The sequence below is a fragment of the Mastigoproctus giganteus genome, chromosome 11 (genome assembly GCF_048544385.1).
Source record: "Mastigoproctus giganteus isolate SK-2022 chromosome 11, ASM4854438v1, whole genome shotgun sequence".
Taxonomy (NCBI): Eukaryota; Metazoa; Arthropoda; class Arachnida; order Uropygi; family Thelyphonidae; genus Mastigoproctus; species Mastigoproctus giganteus.
This window is the reverse complement of record NC_143585.1, coordinates 114,487,451-114,502,394: the sequence shown is the minus strand read 5'-3', so window position 1 is coordinate 114,502,394 and position 14,944 is coordinate 114,487,451. Positions and strand designations below refer to the sequence as shown.

The window sequence follows — 14,944 nt, the reverse complement described above, 5'->3', positions numbered from 1 at the left end:
ATCACCCTCAGTGAGCGATCAGAGAGAAAACTGGATAACCAATTACAAAAAACAGTTGGAAAAGCATAAAATGGAAGCTTGTTTAGAAGACCTTTATGCCAAACACAATCAAAAGCCTTTGAGATGTCAAGAGCAACTGCTTGTGTTTCACCAAACTTTTCCATTGAATATGTCCATAAATGAATAACATAAGCCAGAATATCACCAGTGGATCGATACTGACAGAATCCAAACTGGCAATCGTTGATGAGACAGAAGGTTTCTAGGTAGCTTAAGAGTTGGTGGTTAATTTATTTCTCCATTACTTTAGAAAAAGTAGAATTAATTGCAATGGGACGATAATTGGATGGGAGGGATTTGTCACCCTTTTTAGGAATTGGCTGGATATGAGCAAATTTCCAAGCAGAAGGAAAAACACATTTGGAATAAGAAAGTGAAAAAAGGCAGCAAAGAATAGGAGTAAGTTCAGGAGCACAGGTTTTGAGAATAAGTGGAGAAATACCATCAGGACCTGGAGCTTTCTTTGCATCAGGATTCGCCAAAATCCTTCTGACATCTTTTTGACGGATGACCACAGGAGGCATTGAATGGAGCATGGTGGGAGGTGTTTTACCAAGATCATTAATACATGAGTTGGAAGAAAAATTGGATGCTAGCAGGTCAGCGTTATCCTTGGCTGAAGTGACAACAGAACCATCTGGTTTTGACAGAAGTGGGAGCAGAGATGGACAAAAGTTGCGGCCAATAGCTTTGACAAGAGACCAGACTGCTCGGCTACCATTAGGGCAAGAAGCAAATTTTCTATTCTTAGTCTGTTCAAAATCTAGTTTAGACTGATTAACAATTGCTTTACAATTGTTGCAAGCTTTGGTGTAGGCAGAAAATGAAACTGAAGAATTAGAAACAAGCCAATTGTGATATCCAACATTCTTCTCTTGAACAGCCTTAGCACATTTATTGGAAAACCAAGGTTTAGATAAAGGACAAGATTTTAAAGTGGAATGTGGAATAAAGGATTCCATTCCTATGAGAATAATTTCGCTGGCACGATCGGCGCCTCCATAGCCAGGTGGGAAGAAGCAGCAGTGCGTAGCACACGCTTCTTGATTAGACCGGGGTTCAAGCCCGTCACCACCAAATACGGAGGATGCGGAAAGGTCAGGGAATGACCACCGCATATCCCGGAGCAATGTGGCCTTAATTGCTAATGCTCCTAAAAACCAAATAACAACAACAACAACAGCTGACACGATCTGAGCAAACTTTGACATCAGAAGTTTTGAAACAGTAATCTGACCAAGGAAAAGAAATCTCGCAAGTCATCCCATTTTGCATTCTTGTAATGCCAAACAATACGAGGTTGGGAATAGCCATGAGATAAAGGCTGCATTGGAGAAGAGACAATTACCAAGTTGTGGTCTGAGGTACCTAAAGGACTTAGAAGGGTTGTTTGTGAGAAAAAGATCAAGCGTGATGACTGTATTGTTTGGAATGTCCAGTATCTTTATAGGTAAATGAACAATCTGTGCAAGGTCATTAGTAATTGCAAAAGCCTCAGCATCTCGAGCAGCTGGGTCGGTGTGACTAGAAAATGGAAGTCAGCTGGAGTTGTGAACATTAAAATCAACAAGGAAAATTACCTCACTGTTAGGAAAGTTGGACTGGAGAAAGTCAAGTTGCAAAGAGAGGAAGTCAAAGAGCTCCAAGTGATTAGTGGAGTTGGAAGAATGATAGAGACAGCAGATGAATTTGACACAATGAGGTAGAGAGATTTTAAGCCAGGGAAAGTCGAAAAGTGGAGATTCCAAATTACCAAATCTCTGACAGGGAATATCGGAATGGACATATGCACAAGTAAACTACTACTACTAATTCTGAGAAAAAAGTTGCTAGTTCGGAATTAATTTGAAAATGTTTTCAATTCTGCCCAGTCATAATAGGATGGAGCGCAGGATGAAAGTTGTCTAAATCAGTTTGGACTTGCACAATTTTAACAGGAGAGGCTGTTTTTACAGGTATGGGATACACTTAAATAGAAGAAGTTCAGGAATATTTTTTATGCTGTCAAGTCAGTGTTAGGTGGGTTGAAAAGCTTGAGGGGTTACACAGTTTAATGTATTAACAGTACCTACAGGAGGTGAAAGTGATTTTTGCACTGCTTCTATTGGCACATTCAGCAGCCTGAAAAGCAAGGTGTAGGAGATTGAAAGACTTGCTGGGGGTCATCATGCGGCAAGCAAATACGTAGGTTGTGCTAAGGTTACTAAAAGCGAAAACAGGTGCACGTATACTTGCTTGTACACTAATGTTATGAACACAGTAAACAAATTTAATGGATTTGAAGTACAGGAACTCCCCGACTTATGTATGAGTTGCATTCCGCAGAATGCTACGTAAGTCGGGGAATTTCCCCCATGCTTGTGCAGCACTCGCAATTAAGCTTGCTGAATTGATTGAATCAAAAAAAAAAGTTCAACGAACATGTTAATAGAATGCTACATTTTTTTATTTTTTTTATTTTTTTACCAATTTTTTACCAAACTTTATTTTTAACCAATAAAAGTGCCACAGAAAAATTACTGTGGCACTTTTATTGGTAAAAAATAAAATAACAATAGTTAGACACACTAAGTAAAGTTTTTCTTAATGTTTTTTCTTTATGTCCATGGTTATTCTTAATTTTTTCCCCCATTGAAAATTCCATACCCATTTTTCAAAATTCAAACAGCCATAGCCACTTAAAAAAATCAGATGAATGTTTATATCACCCCAGGGGCTCACATCTGGTGAGTATGGGCTTGGCACACCCAGGATCCTGAGCTGGATATGTTTGTTTTGTTATTTGGTTTTTAGGAGCATTAGCAACTAAGGCCATATTGCTCCGGGAATATGCGGTGGTCATTTCCTGACCTGGCCCCGAGTGCCAAGCGATATAGTGCCCAAGCAATATTTTGTGCGATACATAGCGTTCCTTCTCAGCAGATTAGTTATATTTATTTTCCGGTGTCTCTATTCTTCTTGTTTTTCATAAGCGATTCTTTACTTAAAAGCTTTGAAGTAGAATCCAGAAAGGGAATACACCTTTCTTTCCTTGTATATATATTTATATAATCTGTACTAACCTAACTAACTCTCTAAACCGCTTGGTCACTGGTGGCACCACTCCTGCCTCCACGTGGCGGGGCTGGTAACCTGGGAGAAGAAAAATACTCTCCCGGGGTAAAAAGGACAAAGATGGACATAAATAGACTTGTCACTTACGGATCTCATGATCCAGATCTCTCAAACAGAGAAGACTTAAATGCAGGTAATGCAAAATGGCAGAAAAAAGAAGGAACAGAAACCCCTGTTCCTCTTTTTCTGATACTACATTCTTTAACTGATAATCCTTTAAGTAAGCTCTCCCCATTCTTAATACAGAAATGTCTTGAAAATGCGACGGGACCACTAAAAATGGTTCAAAGATTACAATCTGGAGACCTTCTAGTGGAGATGAATGAGAATAAGCACTCGAAAAAAACTATTAAAAATATCGACTTTTGGTGAAATTCCCACAAAGGTTACCCCGCATGCCACCCTAAACTCCTCTAAAGGGGTAATAGCCAAGTGGGATCTCCTTAATGTATCTGAGAAGGAGATTGTTCAGGAATTAGGCGATCAAAATGTAATAAATGCCAAAAGGATAGTCATTAAGAAAGATTGGGTTCTTACTCCTACCCGAACGGTCATTCTTACATTCAAAACACCAATTTTACCAACTGTTAAAGTTGGATATTTAAGGTGCAAAATTCGACCTTATATTCCAAACCCAGTCCGGTGTTTTAAATGTCAAAATTTGGACACTCACAAGCAGTCTGCAGGGGTGTAACCACCTGTGCTTCCTGTGGTTCAAAAGAGCATGTTCACACAGACTGCTCCACTGAAATACAAAGCTGCGCAAACTGTAAGGGAAATCATTCAGCCTTTTCAAAGGAGTGCATCCAGTGGCAGACTGAAAAGAATATACAAAAGTACAAAGTGGAACACAAGGTGCCGTACCAAGAAGCAAAAAAGACATTTTTCAATTTTAAATAAATTGGCATCTTATTCTTCAGTTGTAAAAAGCAACGATCCATAACAGTATAAACAGATTGTTCAGTTCCGCCAAGCAACTCAATTTCTGATTGGACAAGGTCAGTCCTCTTTACATTAAAAGAACAGCCTACCCAACAGCAATCAACTCATTCGGTAAATACACCATTGACAATACCGCCAGATAAAAATTCTATACAACAGCCAGTTAATCAAACAAGCTCTGAAAGAAATAATCAAAAATCCAGTACTGATACTATGGACATAGATAGAAATTCACACCAAGACGAACCACCTCTTGAACTTCATGCAGAAGAGGAGGGCATGGATGTCACTAGACCAAATTTCCCAAAAAGGGAAAAAAGACTAGACAGGTGCAAACAAACCACATCCCGGAAGCAAGCAAGCAGACACACCTGATAATCCTCAATACTGCATAGAATCATTCAATGGAATTGACGCAGACTCCAAGCTAACTTAGACGATGTTTATGACTTAATTACCGAATATAAGCCTGCTGTTCTTTGTCTACAGGAAACAAACCTGACCCCTAAAATATCTATGAGCATAAAACATCATATAATGCTTAGAAAGGATAGGAACGACTCTAATACAGCATATTATTATTATTATTAGCCATATGGTGCAAGGAAGCCTGAGGCTTATGCTGCACCAGCCAAAAAAAAAAAAATGAGTTACCCTGTGTGTGAGAGAGAGAGAGAGAAGTAGTAGTGGAAATCACCAAGAAAGAGAAGAATGATGATATCCAGCTGAGGACCCTGGGTGTGCCAAGCCCATACTCACCAGATGTGAGCCCCTGGAGGTGTATCTTTGCTAGTGAACTCCTTTCAGACCTGTCACTCTGCAAACAACTTTAGAAGCAATCGCTGCTAGAGTTATGGTTGAGATAGCGGTAACAGTTGTTTCCATATACCTTTCACCAAATTATTCCTACACTTTAGCAGATTTGGATGATTTAGTTACCGAGCTGCCACCACCTTTCTGTATCTTGGGTGACTGGAATGGGCATCACTCCTTATGGGGTTCCTCGCACCTTGATAAGAGAGGTCAGTTAATTGAAAAATTTCTTGAAAGGCACAACTTAACATTATTAAACAATGGGACTCACACGTACATGCATCTTTCCTCAAGGTCAACTTTTGCAATTGATCTTTCAATATGCTCGCCAAACCTCCTTCCGCTTATTGATTGGACGGTCACTGATAACCTGCGAAATAGTGACCACTTTCCAGTAATATGCATACTGTCAACTAACTCTCCTCCTCAAACTGAAATAAAAACTGTTTGGAAATTCAACAAAGCTAACTGGAAGGAATATCAAGAACTGGCACATCTAGATATTCAGACCATTGAGACTCTCACCATTGACTCTGCCTTAACTTACATAACTCAGCAAATGACAGCAGCTGCAGAAATCAGTATACCCAGATCATCCATGAAAACTCGCTCCCACCCAAAAATATGGTGGAATGAAGCCTGTAGCAATGCCAAAAAAGAGAAGAATAGAAACTGGAACTTATTTCGTAAATACCCAACCACAGCTAATCTCATACAGTTCAAGAAAGCTAGAGCTAAATCTCGTCATATAGAACGAATAAGCAAAAAAGAGACATGGTACAAATATGCCTCCTCTATAAACAGAACCACAAATATCAGATCCGTTTGGACTAAAGTTTGAAGAATTAATGGAAAATATCCTCCTATAACCACTCCGATAATACTTCTAAAAGGCAAAGAAATCTGCAATCCTCTTGATATTTCTAATAAAAAGTAAAGTGCAGCCATTATCAACCCACTGCAGGATGGAAGCCTCCTCAACAATTCATGCTGAGGGAAATGGACCATAATCTACCACGCTGGTCCAGTGCGGGCTGGCAGATCGACCGTATTCAGCAGTCAGGGGCTTGAACCCCGGTCTACTCAAAGAGCGTGTGCTACTGCACTCCCGCTCCTGCCCACTCGGCTACGGAGGCCGCCGATATTTCTAATACATTAGGAATTAGGAATACCTTTGAAACTATCTCAACTGTAACCGCATTTGAGCCAAGTTTCTAGGCACATAAAATACAAGCAGAAAAATATAATCTCAATTTCAGTACTTCACGACAGCATCCATATAATGTACCCCTTACCATGGCAGAGTTACATAGCGCACTTGCAAGATCCAAAAGTAGCACTGCTGGCCCTGATGGAGTGTACTATGCCATGATATATCATTTGAGTGAAGGATCCCTTTCTGCTCTGCTAAAACTGTATAATAGAATCTTTGACGAAGACTACTACCCTACCAGTTGGCGTCATTCTTTTGTATTAGCTTTCCCAAAACCAGGAAAGGACCATTCAGATCCAGCAAATTACCGACTGATAGCTTTAACTAGTTGTATAGGAAAAGCACTAGAAAAAATAATTAATGCCAGATTGACACGGTTCCTAGAGATTGAATGCATTCTAAGTTAAAATCAAAACCAGGAAAGGACCATTCAGATCCAGCAAATTACCGACCAATAGCTTTAACTAGTTGTATAGGAAAAGCACTAGAAAAAATAATTAATGCCAGATTGACACGGTTCCTAGAGATTGAATGCATTCTAAGTTAAAATCAATATGGTTTTCGAAGAACTAGATCAACACTTGACCTTATGGTCAAAGCTGAAGGAAACATCCGAAATGCATTTCTCAGGAATGAACACCTGGTGATGATATGTCTTGACATCGAAAAAGCTTTTGATAAAACCTGGCAGTATGGAATTCTTCACGATCTCTATGAATCCGGTCTTCGTGGTCATCTTCCAAAATTTATCAAGAACTTTTTGAGCAATAGGTCCTTTCAGGTATGATTTCACTCTGCTCTCTCGCAAACATTTGTGCAAGAAGAGGGGGGTCCCTCAGGGTTCTGTGCTTAGTGCTACACTCTTCTCTCTCAGGATTAATTCAATTACCAAATGTATTCCCGATACAGTTGAAACATATCTGTATGCCGACGATCTGGCAATCTCAAGCCACTCACAAAACATGTGTTTCATTGAAAGGCAGCTTCAAGGCACAATTAACAAGCTTGTTCAGTGGGCCAAAAATAATGGATACAGACTTTCAAAACAAAAAACAACAGCAATTCATTTTTGCCGTAAACAGAATTTACATCCAGATCCTGATTTACATCTTGACTTTCATCCAATTACTTTTCAACAGAGTATTAGCTTTCTTGGACTAATTCTGAATAAAAAACTTAGTTTCTTAGAGCATATTAAGCATATTCATACAACCTGTCTAAAGAAGCTGAATCTCCTCAGGGCAATTTCTGCTACGTCATGGGTTGCAGATCGGTACATGCTGCTGCACTTATACCGGTCGCTCGTAAGATCCAAACTAGTCTATGGGTCTCCTGCATATGCCTCAGCTAGAGAAAGTGTATTAAAATGGCTCGACCCAGTACATCACGCTGCTCTCTGAATTGCATTGGGAGCTTTTCGTACATCGCCAGTTCAGAGTCTACATGGAAGCACACGAACCACCTCTATTTCTTCGTCGGCATGCTCTGTTATTAAGTTATGCAGCTAAAATCAGAAGTTTCCCACATCATCCTATAAAGCAGTATCTATTCACCCCAAAATGGCATAATTTGTACCAAAATAAACCTTTGCAGAATAAACATGTGGCATTAGATTACAAAGCATAAATATGTGCTGGGAACTAAATATGAATAACAATTCTAAATATTAGCATGGCTGCGCCACCATGACAAATACCCTTGGCCAATGTTGACCAACATTTACAACAATGAGGAAAGTTGTTGTTGTTTGGTTTTTAGGAGCATTAGCAACTAAGGCCATATTGCTCCGGAATATGCGGTGGTCATTCCTTGACCTTTCCGCATCCTCCATATTTGGTGGTGACAGGCTCGAACCCCGGTCTAATCAAGAAGCGTGTGGTACGCACTGCTGCTCCTTCCCACCTGGCTACGGAGGCGCCCGAAATGAGGAAAGAATGCACTTCCAAATTTCAGTATTCAGCAGATTCATGCAACTCACTCTTTTCAGTTCTCTAGTTTTACCCAAATTTACACTGATGGTTCCAAGACAGATAGTAAAGTTGGTGCAGCTGCAGTTCTACCAAACTTTACAATATCCCAGCAGCTCCCTCTGGAGGACAGTATTTACACCATCATACAGCCATCAGGATAGCTGTATGCTATCCTGATGGCTCTAGACAATGTAAAACAGTCATTATATCCTCAAACTATTATCTACACCGATTCCTTAAGCGCTGTATCTGCTCTTCAGTGTAAATTTCCTCCCAGTCATCCATTACTACAACGAATTCAAATCAAGTTAGTGCAGCTTCTTGCAAACAGGCAAAAATTAATTTTCTGTTGGATACCTGGGCACTCTGGAATCATAGGAAACGAACAAGTGGATCTTGCTGCAAAGAACGCCAGTCACATAATATTTAAAACGCATCATACATAGCACTGTTAGAAAAAAAATGGCTATCCATTTGGCAGGGAGAAAAAAGCAATAAACTCTTTCAGATTAAAAACGATCACAAGCAGTGGCTATCAAGCCTAAGAGGCAATAGAAAGGAAGAAGTAGTACTTTCCAGAATGCGAATAGGACATACCCACCTAACTCATAGTTATTTACTCACTCAGGATGACCCTCCACTATGCAGCAACTGTCAAACTCAACTCACAGTAAACCACTTGATCATTTAATGCCCATTATATCTGAGAGAACAAAAAACAGCTTTCTCTTCACATCTATATTCCTCTAATAAACTTACCTTACAGCAGATTCTCGGAGACCGACAAGATATTAATGATGTTTTTACCTTCCTCAAAATGTTAAACAAATATCATCTGATCTGAATCCTTTTATTTAATGTAACAATCATGTACCAAATAAGATTGTAATAGGTGCATTATGGCCTTAGTAGCCCTTGCACCAATAAATCCAACAAACAACTACAACATTCCCTGACCTTTCCGCATCTGCCGTATTTGGTGGTGACGGGCTTGAACCCTGGTCTAATCAAGAAGCGTGTGCTACTCACTGCTGCTTCTTCCCACCCGGCTACAGAGGCACCTTCTGAGCTGGATATCATTATTCTTCTCTTTCTTGGTGATTCCCTTCTACTTTTGACTCTCTCTCTCTCTCTCTCTTACAGAGCGCCTCCGTAGCCAGATGGGTAGGAGCAACAGTGCATAGCACATGCTTCTTGATCAGACCGGGGTTCGAGCCCGTGACCACCAAATATGGAGGATGCGGAAAGGTCAGGAAATGGCCACCGCATATCCCCGGAGCAATATGGCCTTAGTTGCTAATGCTCCTAAAATGCTCCTAAAAACATTGACAAATGTAAAGTACTACATATGGGAAACAGCAACCCCAGAGCAGCGTATCAACTCTGTGGTACTACACTGACAGTGGTAGAGAATGAAAGGGACCTGGGGGTGGTGGTGCAGGCAGATATGAAGTTCTCTGAGCAGTGCAGACGAGCTGCAAGAGTAGCTCATGGTGTATTGTCAATGATATATAGGAATTTTTCTAGCAGGGATAAGGAGGTGATTATTCCCTTGTATAAGGCAATGGTCAGGCCACACCTAGAGTACTGTATACAGGCCTGGAGGCCTCATTTCAGGAAGGATGTAGAGCTGCTGGAACGAGTACAGAGAAGGGCAACTAGATTGGTGAATGGGACAAAGGGGTTCTCTTACGAAGAAAGGCTTAAGTTTTGCAAATTACAGTGCCTGGAAACTAGGCACCAGCGGGGTGATCTGATAGAGGTGTACAAAGCCTTGAATGGTTTGAGCATGCTCAATGCTGATGGGATTCTTCCTCTAGCTCAGAAAAATCACCTGAGAGGGCATAAATTCAAATTGAGGAAAGACAGATGTAGGATAGATGTGCGGAAATTTGCCTTTAGCCAGCGGGTGGTTGGTGGGTGGAACAGACTTCCATCCCTTGTCGTGGAAGTTGATAGCCTAAATAAGTTTAAGGCTCAGCTGGACAGGTATTTCGAACGAACAGAGGGGTGAAGTGGAAGTGGTTATTTTTATTTATTTATGTTACTTTTTTTTTTTTTTTTTTTGGCTGATGCTGCATAAGCTTGCTTTCTTGCATCAAATGCCTCTACTAATGCTAATGCTAATGCTAATGCTAAAACAACAACAACAACTCTCTCTTAGGGTAACTCGGGAATTGTTTTTTGGTTGGTGCAGCATAAGTCACAGGTTTCCTTGCACCATATAGCTAATAATAATAATAATATATGCATGTGTTTTGTTATTTTCGTATTGTGAGTCAACCCTGGCACTATCATCTGCATATTATGAAACATCCTGTATAGTGGTGAATATCATGATGTAAACCTGGAAATTAGCTCACAGAATTTTGATTATTTCAAATCACAATCAGGTTGGTAGGAGTATAGATACAGAAAAAACAAAATCCACGAGAATTACTTAATTCTTGCCATGCTACATAAATTCATAAAGTATAGTTAGGATTATAATACAAACAAAAATAATGTTTTTTCTTTTCATAAGTGCCCTATCCACTATAACAACTAAATATTTTACTCATATTCTTAGTGGTTATTTAAAAAATAATAATAATCTGTGAATTTAAGTTTGGTTTTAATTATTACTTTAGAAAAATCTGTAGCATGTCTGGAATTAGGTAATTGCTCGTGGATTTTTTTTTTTATTAATTTACTTTTTTTATTCATATTTTTAATATTGTAAACATAAAAAACATGAAATACTTACAATCACAGATATTTTAAATAAAAGTTAAAAATAGAACTTTCCAAAAATTTATATTTATAATGGAGCTGTATAGTTATATATATATATATTTTTTTTTATTTTTTTTTTTTTGTTGTTGTTACTGGGCCAAAAAAAAAACCGTCCAGTGCTATCAGAATTGCAGAGCAATGATATAAAATTTCACATTCATAGTTGTAATAACAGTTGGTTTTTTTTTTTTTTTTGTAAATATATGTGTTTATATGTATATACAGTGGATGCAGCTTATTGTGATCACTTTGGGACACAGGTTAATGCGTCCAGGGTCCTAAACTGGATACCATCATTTTTCTCTTTCTTGGTGATTCCCTTCTCTCTCTCTCTCTCTCTCTCTCTCTCTCTCTCTCTCTCTCTCTCTCTCTCTCTCTCTCTCTCTCTCTCTCTCTCTCGGCTGGTGCAGCATAAGCCTCAGGCTTCCTTGCACCATATGGCTAATAATAATAATAATAATTCATAACAATAACTAAAAATAAAAATGTAGCTGTTTAGGATTAATTATTGATGCAGAGCGGAATTATGTACATAAAAAGGTGGTAGTGGACAGAAAAAACATTAAAATCAAGTAACATAAAATACTTTCATTTGACTGTCCACTATTTCTCTGATAAAATCCTCATTTAAAATGAAATTGTCATATTTCTCTAAATACATACATACCAGTGTAAACAAAGAAGTTATTAAAATCAAGAATTAGAAAAGGGCTGATGCTCTACCGTAAAATAGTTAGAATGGTAGGAATACAGATATGGTAATATTTTTCATGGAGTAATAATACCAACAATACAAACTTTATGAAGCAACAGCAGTAATTGTGCACACAATATGTTGGAGTTCAGTTATAAATGAGATGTTACATAATCACTTCCACTGCACATTTGTAAACTGCGATTGGGGATGGAAAGAAATAACATAAACCAAAGCACTGATTACAATAAATGTTGTTTTTTCTATGTATTATTGTACTTCTGATTGGGACTTCATAAAAGTGATAACATTATCCCTGATCATAGTAAGTGGCATGCACTGTGTATATGTGTGCAATGTGCAACACACACACATACACACACTCAGTACAACATTTTATATACAAAAAATATGCATTTCAGGTTCATCATTTAAGGAATATATTTGAAGAAGAGGGCTACAGTGTCTGGTATTCAGCTGAACTACAAGAATCCCATGAACAAGTAGCTTATGATAGTTATCCAGTTAATGCAAATTCACCTCGGGATCTTCCTTCAATCCCTGAAGGGGAAACAGTTTTCAAGCAAGTGTACAATGAGATGGAAAATTGTATTGCAGAAAGCAAAAAATCAGCATCACTGAGAGCAGATCATGAAGTTACTGGTATGAAATATATTCATGAAGTTGTTTTTCAGAAATGTAACTCTTAATTTAATTGCTTTGTTCAGGTGTTGACACTCTTTCACATATATATGCTACCTGCAAAAAAGGGAAAGAATTAAAATAAAAAAAAATCATGGGTTTGCTAGAGTGATAAGGTCAACTGCATAAAACAGTAGGTACTTTTCTTTTTCTTTCTTTTTTTTTTCCCTCTATTGCAGGATGAAAAAAAATCTGAGATCTGTGTGTAGCTGTAACAATAGCCACAGTTGTAACTACCTCTTGTCTTGTGACTTCTCAGGAGAATAAATAGATTTCTGTTTAAGAATTGGATGTGGTTAGTAACTCCAAAATTTGGATATCAGAAGCAAAATAAAATCTCATACATGTATATGACTTATCTGATATACATTGAGGTATGAATGCTAGCAGTTTTCAGAATTTCCTAGTTTTGGGGCTCTGTGTTGCAGTTTGTTGCACAAACAGAAACATATGTTAGTTGATTATTATAAACCCTATTATTGTGGCATATTGGAGTGTTTTGCTCTGTGTATTGTATTTATGTGTATTTGATGTGTATATTTTATTTTGGACCAGTAAAGGAAATTATATATAAAATGTGTATATTTCAGAAAAATGAAGAAATTGAAAAATAATGGAGACACTGAAAATTAATTGTGAATTAATTTTCAGTGTGAATGTGGTGCAGGAATAAATTCAGCCCCCCCAAACTTTTGCAAAGTTTTTTTTTTGGTGGGGGGGAACATCTAGCAGAAGTGCACCACTTTGTCAACAGAAAAAATGGCAAGCTGCACACTGGTGACTTTTATCAATAGCTCAAGTGGATACTGTTTCAGGTGGCTTTAGTTTTTGCCATCACAGTGCATTAACATGTGGCGTCTCCGTAGCCAGGTGGGAAGGAGCAGCAGTGCGTACCACACGCTTCTTGATTAGACCGGGGTTCGAGCCCGTCACCACCAAATATGGAGGATGCGGAAAGGTCAAGGAATGACCACTGCATATTCCGGAGCAATATGGCCTTAGTTGCTAATGCTCCTAAAAACCAAACAACAACAACAAGCATTAACATGTTTCTCATCCCACAACTGTGAGATGAGCAACGTGTTAAAATTTTTCGTTGTTTCATTTCTCAGGAAAACAAATAATAAAATTTTCACCAAAAATCACTGAAATTTCTTCATACTTTGTGTATATGCCCTGACATAATTGCAAAAGCATTGTGCTATGGTAAATATGACAACCACATTTTTTAAACATTGAAATATTTTGCAAACAATGTTTCTGAAGCATTTCCCTACTGTTTTCACTTTGGTGAAATCCTGCAGTGACAGTGATGGCAAAGATAATTAAATGGACTTACACGTGTCCTTTAGACATTTTTATGTTCCATATACAGTAGTAGTGTGTTACAGTCACTTTCTTCAGTTAATATGAAATAGATTTCATTATTTTCAGTATAATGGGAACATTTTCCTAGTATGTGTTTAATACCCACATAGAAGAGTTTTTTTTTTTTTTTTTTTTTTTTTATAAAATCACCCATTGAGATGCTTATGCTTTGAAAATTTTAAAAAATAATACTGTGTTCTGAGAATATATATAATATATTTTTACACTGTTTAATAAGAGCATATAAAAATGAAATTCTATGTTCTTAATCCTAGTAGTTTTTATTTTATTTATTTTTTAGCTTTCATTGTATAAATTATACAAGGCCAATTTTCATATTTGAACTTTTAATAATATAGTGCAGCTACCAATTGACAGTATTCATAGATTTTTTTTTCTCTAGTCAATATTATTATATTCATTATGACAACGAAATATTATATGCATATTTCTAGTGGTTATTAAAAAATAATACTTTGTGAAAATGTTTAAATTTGACCAACCCTAGAAATGCTATTTTAGGGTTAGAGTTGGGTAATTCTCAGTGATGTTTTTTTATTGATCTATAATACTAAGTTTTATGAAAATGAAATATTCTATTTGCAATCAAAGTATATTCTTAAAAAAAATGATACAACTTTCCAAAAATTTATAATAAGGCTGCATATTAGTAGCAGAAAAAATGAGTCATCTGGTGATTCTGTTCATCCATGTAATTACAGAAAGGTGTTACAGCATGTTATCAGTGGCCAATGAGTGAGGAGTTTAACTGAATCATTGGAATCATTTGAAGGTGCGAGAGATCCAATGTCCAACCTTCTCAAGGAAATAACAAGTGACTTTGATGGACTGTTCATGGAGTTGTGCTCAGAGTGGGTATACTGTTAGGAATTCAGTACGATATTCCCCAAGGGTGGATCCAGCCTTCATTTTTTCTCTCATTTGGGGGGTTAAGAAATGAAAACTTCTGAAAAAAGTTTTCACAAATACTTTTAATATTATTGATATTATTGCAGCCAATTAATTCTAACTGTAATATTATTTTATTATTACACATGGGAACAGTGCATAATTTTCCATTATATCCCCTTTTCCTTCCCCCATGGATCAGCCCTTATTTTAAGTCAATGTGATTTTTTTTTTTTTTTTTAAGATTTGAATCAAGAAACTTGATCACTTTGTCCACAGTCTAGAAATTTGATTGCATATTTATTTTATTAGTGTTATTTTATTTATTTATTATTTTTTTTTTTTTGTTAGTCATATATGAGGGGTTGTTCAATAATTTTTTAT

The 14,944-nt window shown here is 37.5% G+C and overlaps 1 protein-coding gene across 2 annotated transcripts in view; it reads left to right on the top strand.

Moving 5' to 3' along the window:
• The window catches only part of LOC150078362 (uncharacterized), a 399,628-nt gene that overhangs the window by 247,769 nt on the left and 136,915 nt on the right, over window positions 1-14,944 (top strand). For both annotated transcript variants that reach the window (XM_090385439.1, XM_090385438.1), the window contains exon 10: window positions 12,004-12,244. In XM_090385439.1, coding sequence (XP_090241565.1) covers window positions 12,004-12,244 — 241 coding nt within the window. The remainder of the gene's footprint in view (window positions 1-12,003; window positions 12,245-14,944) is intronic.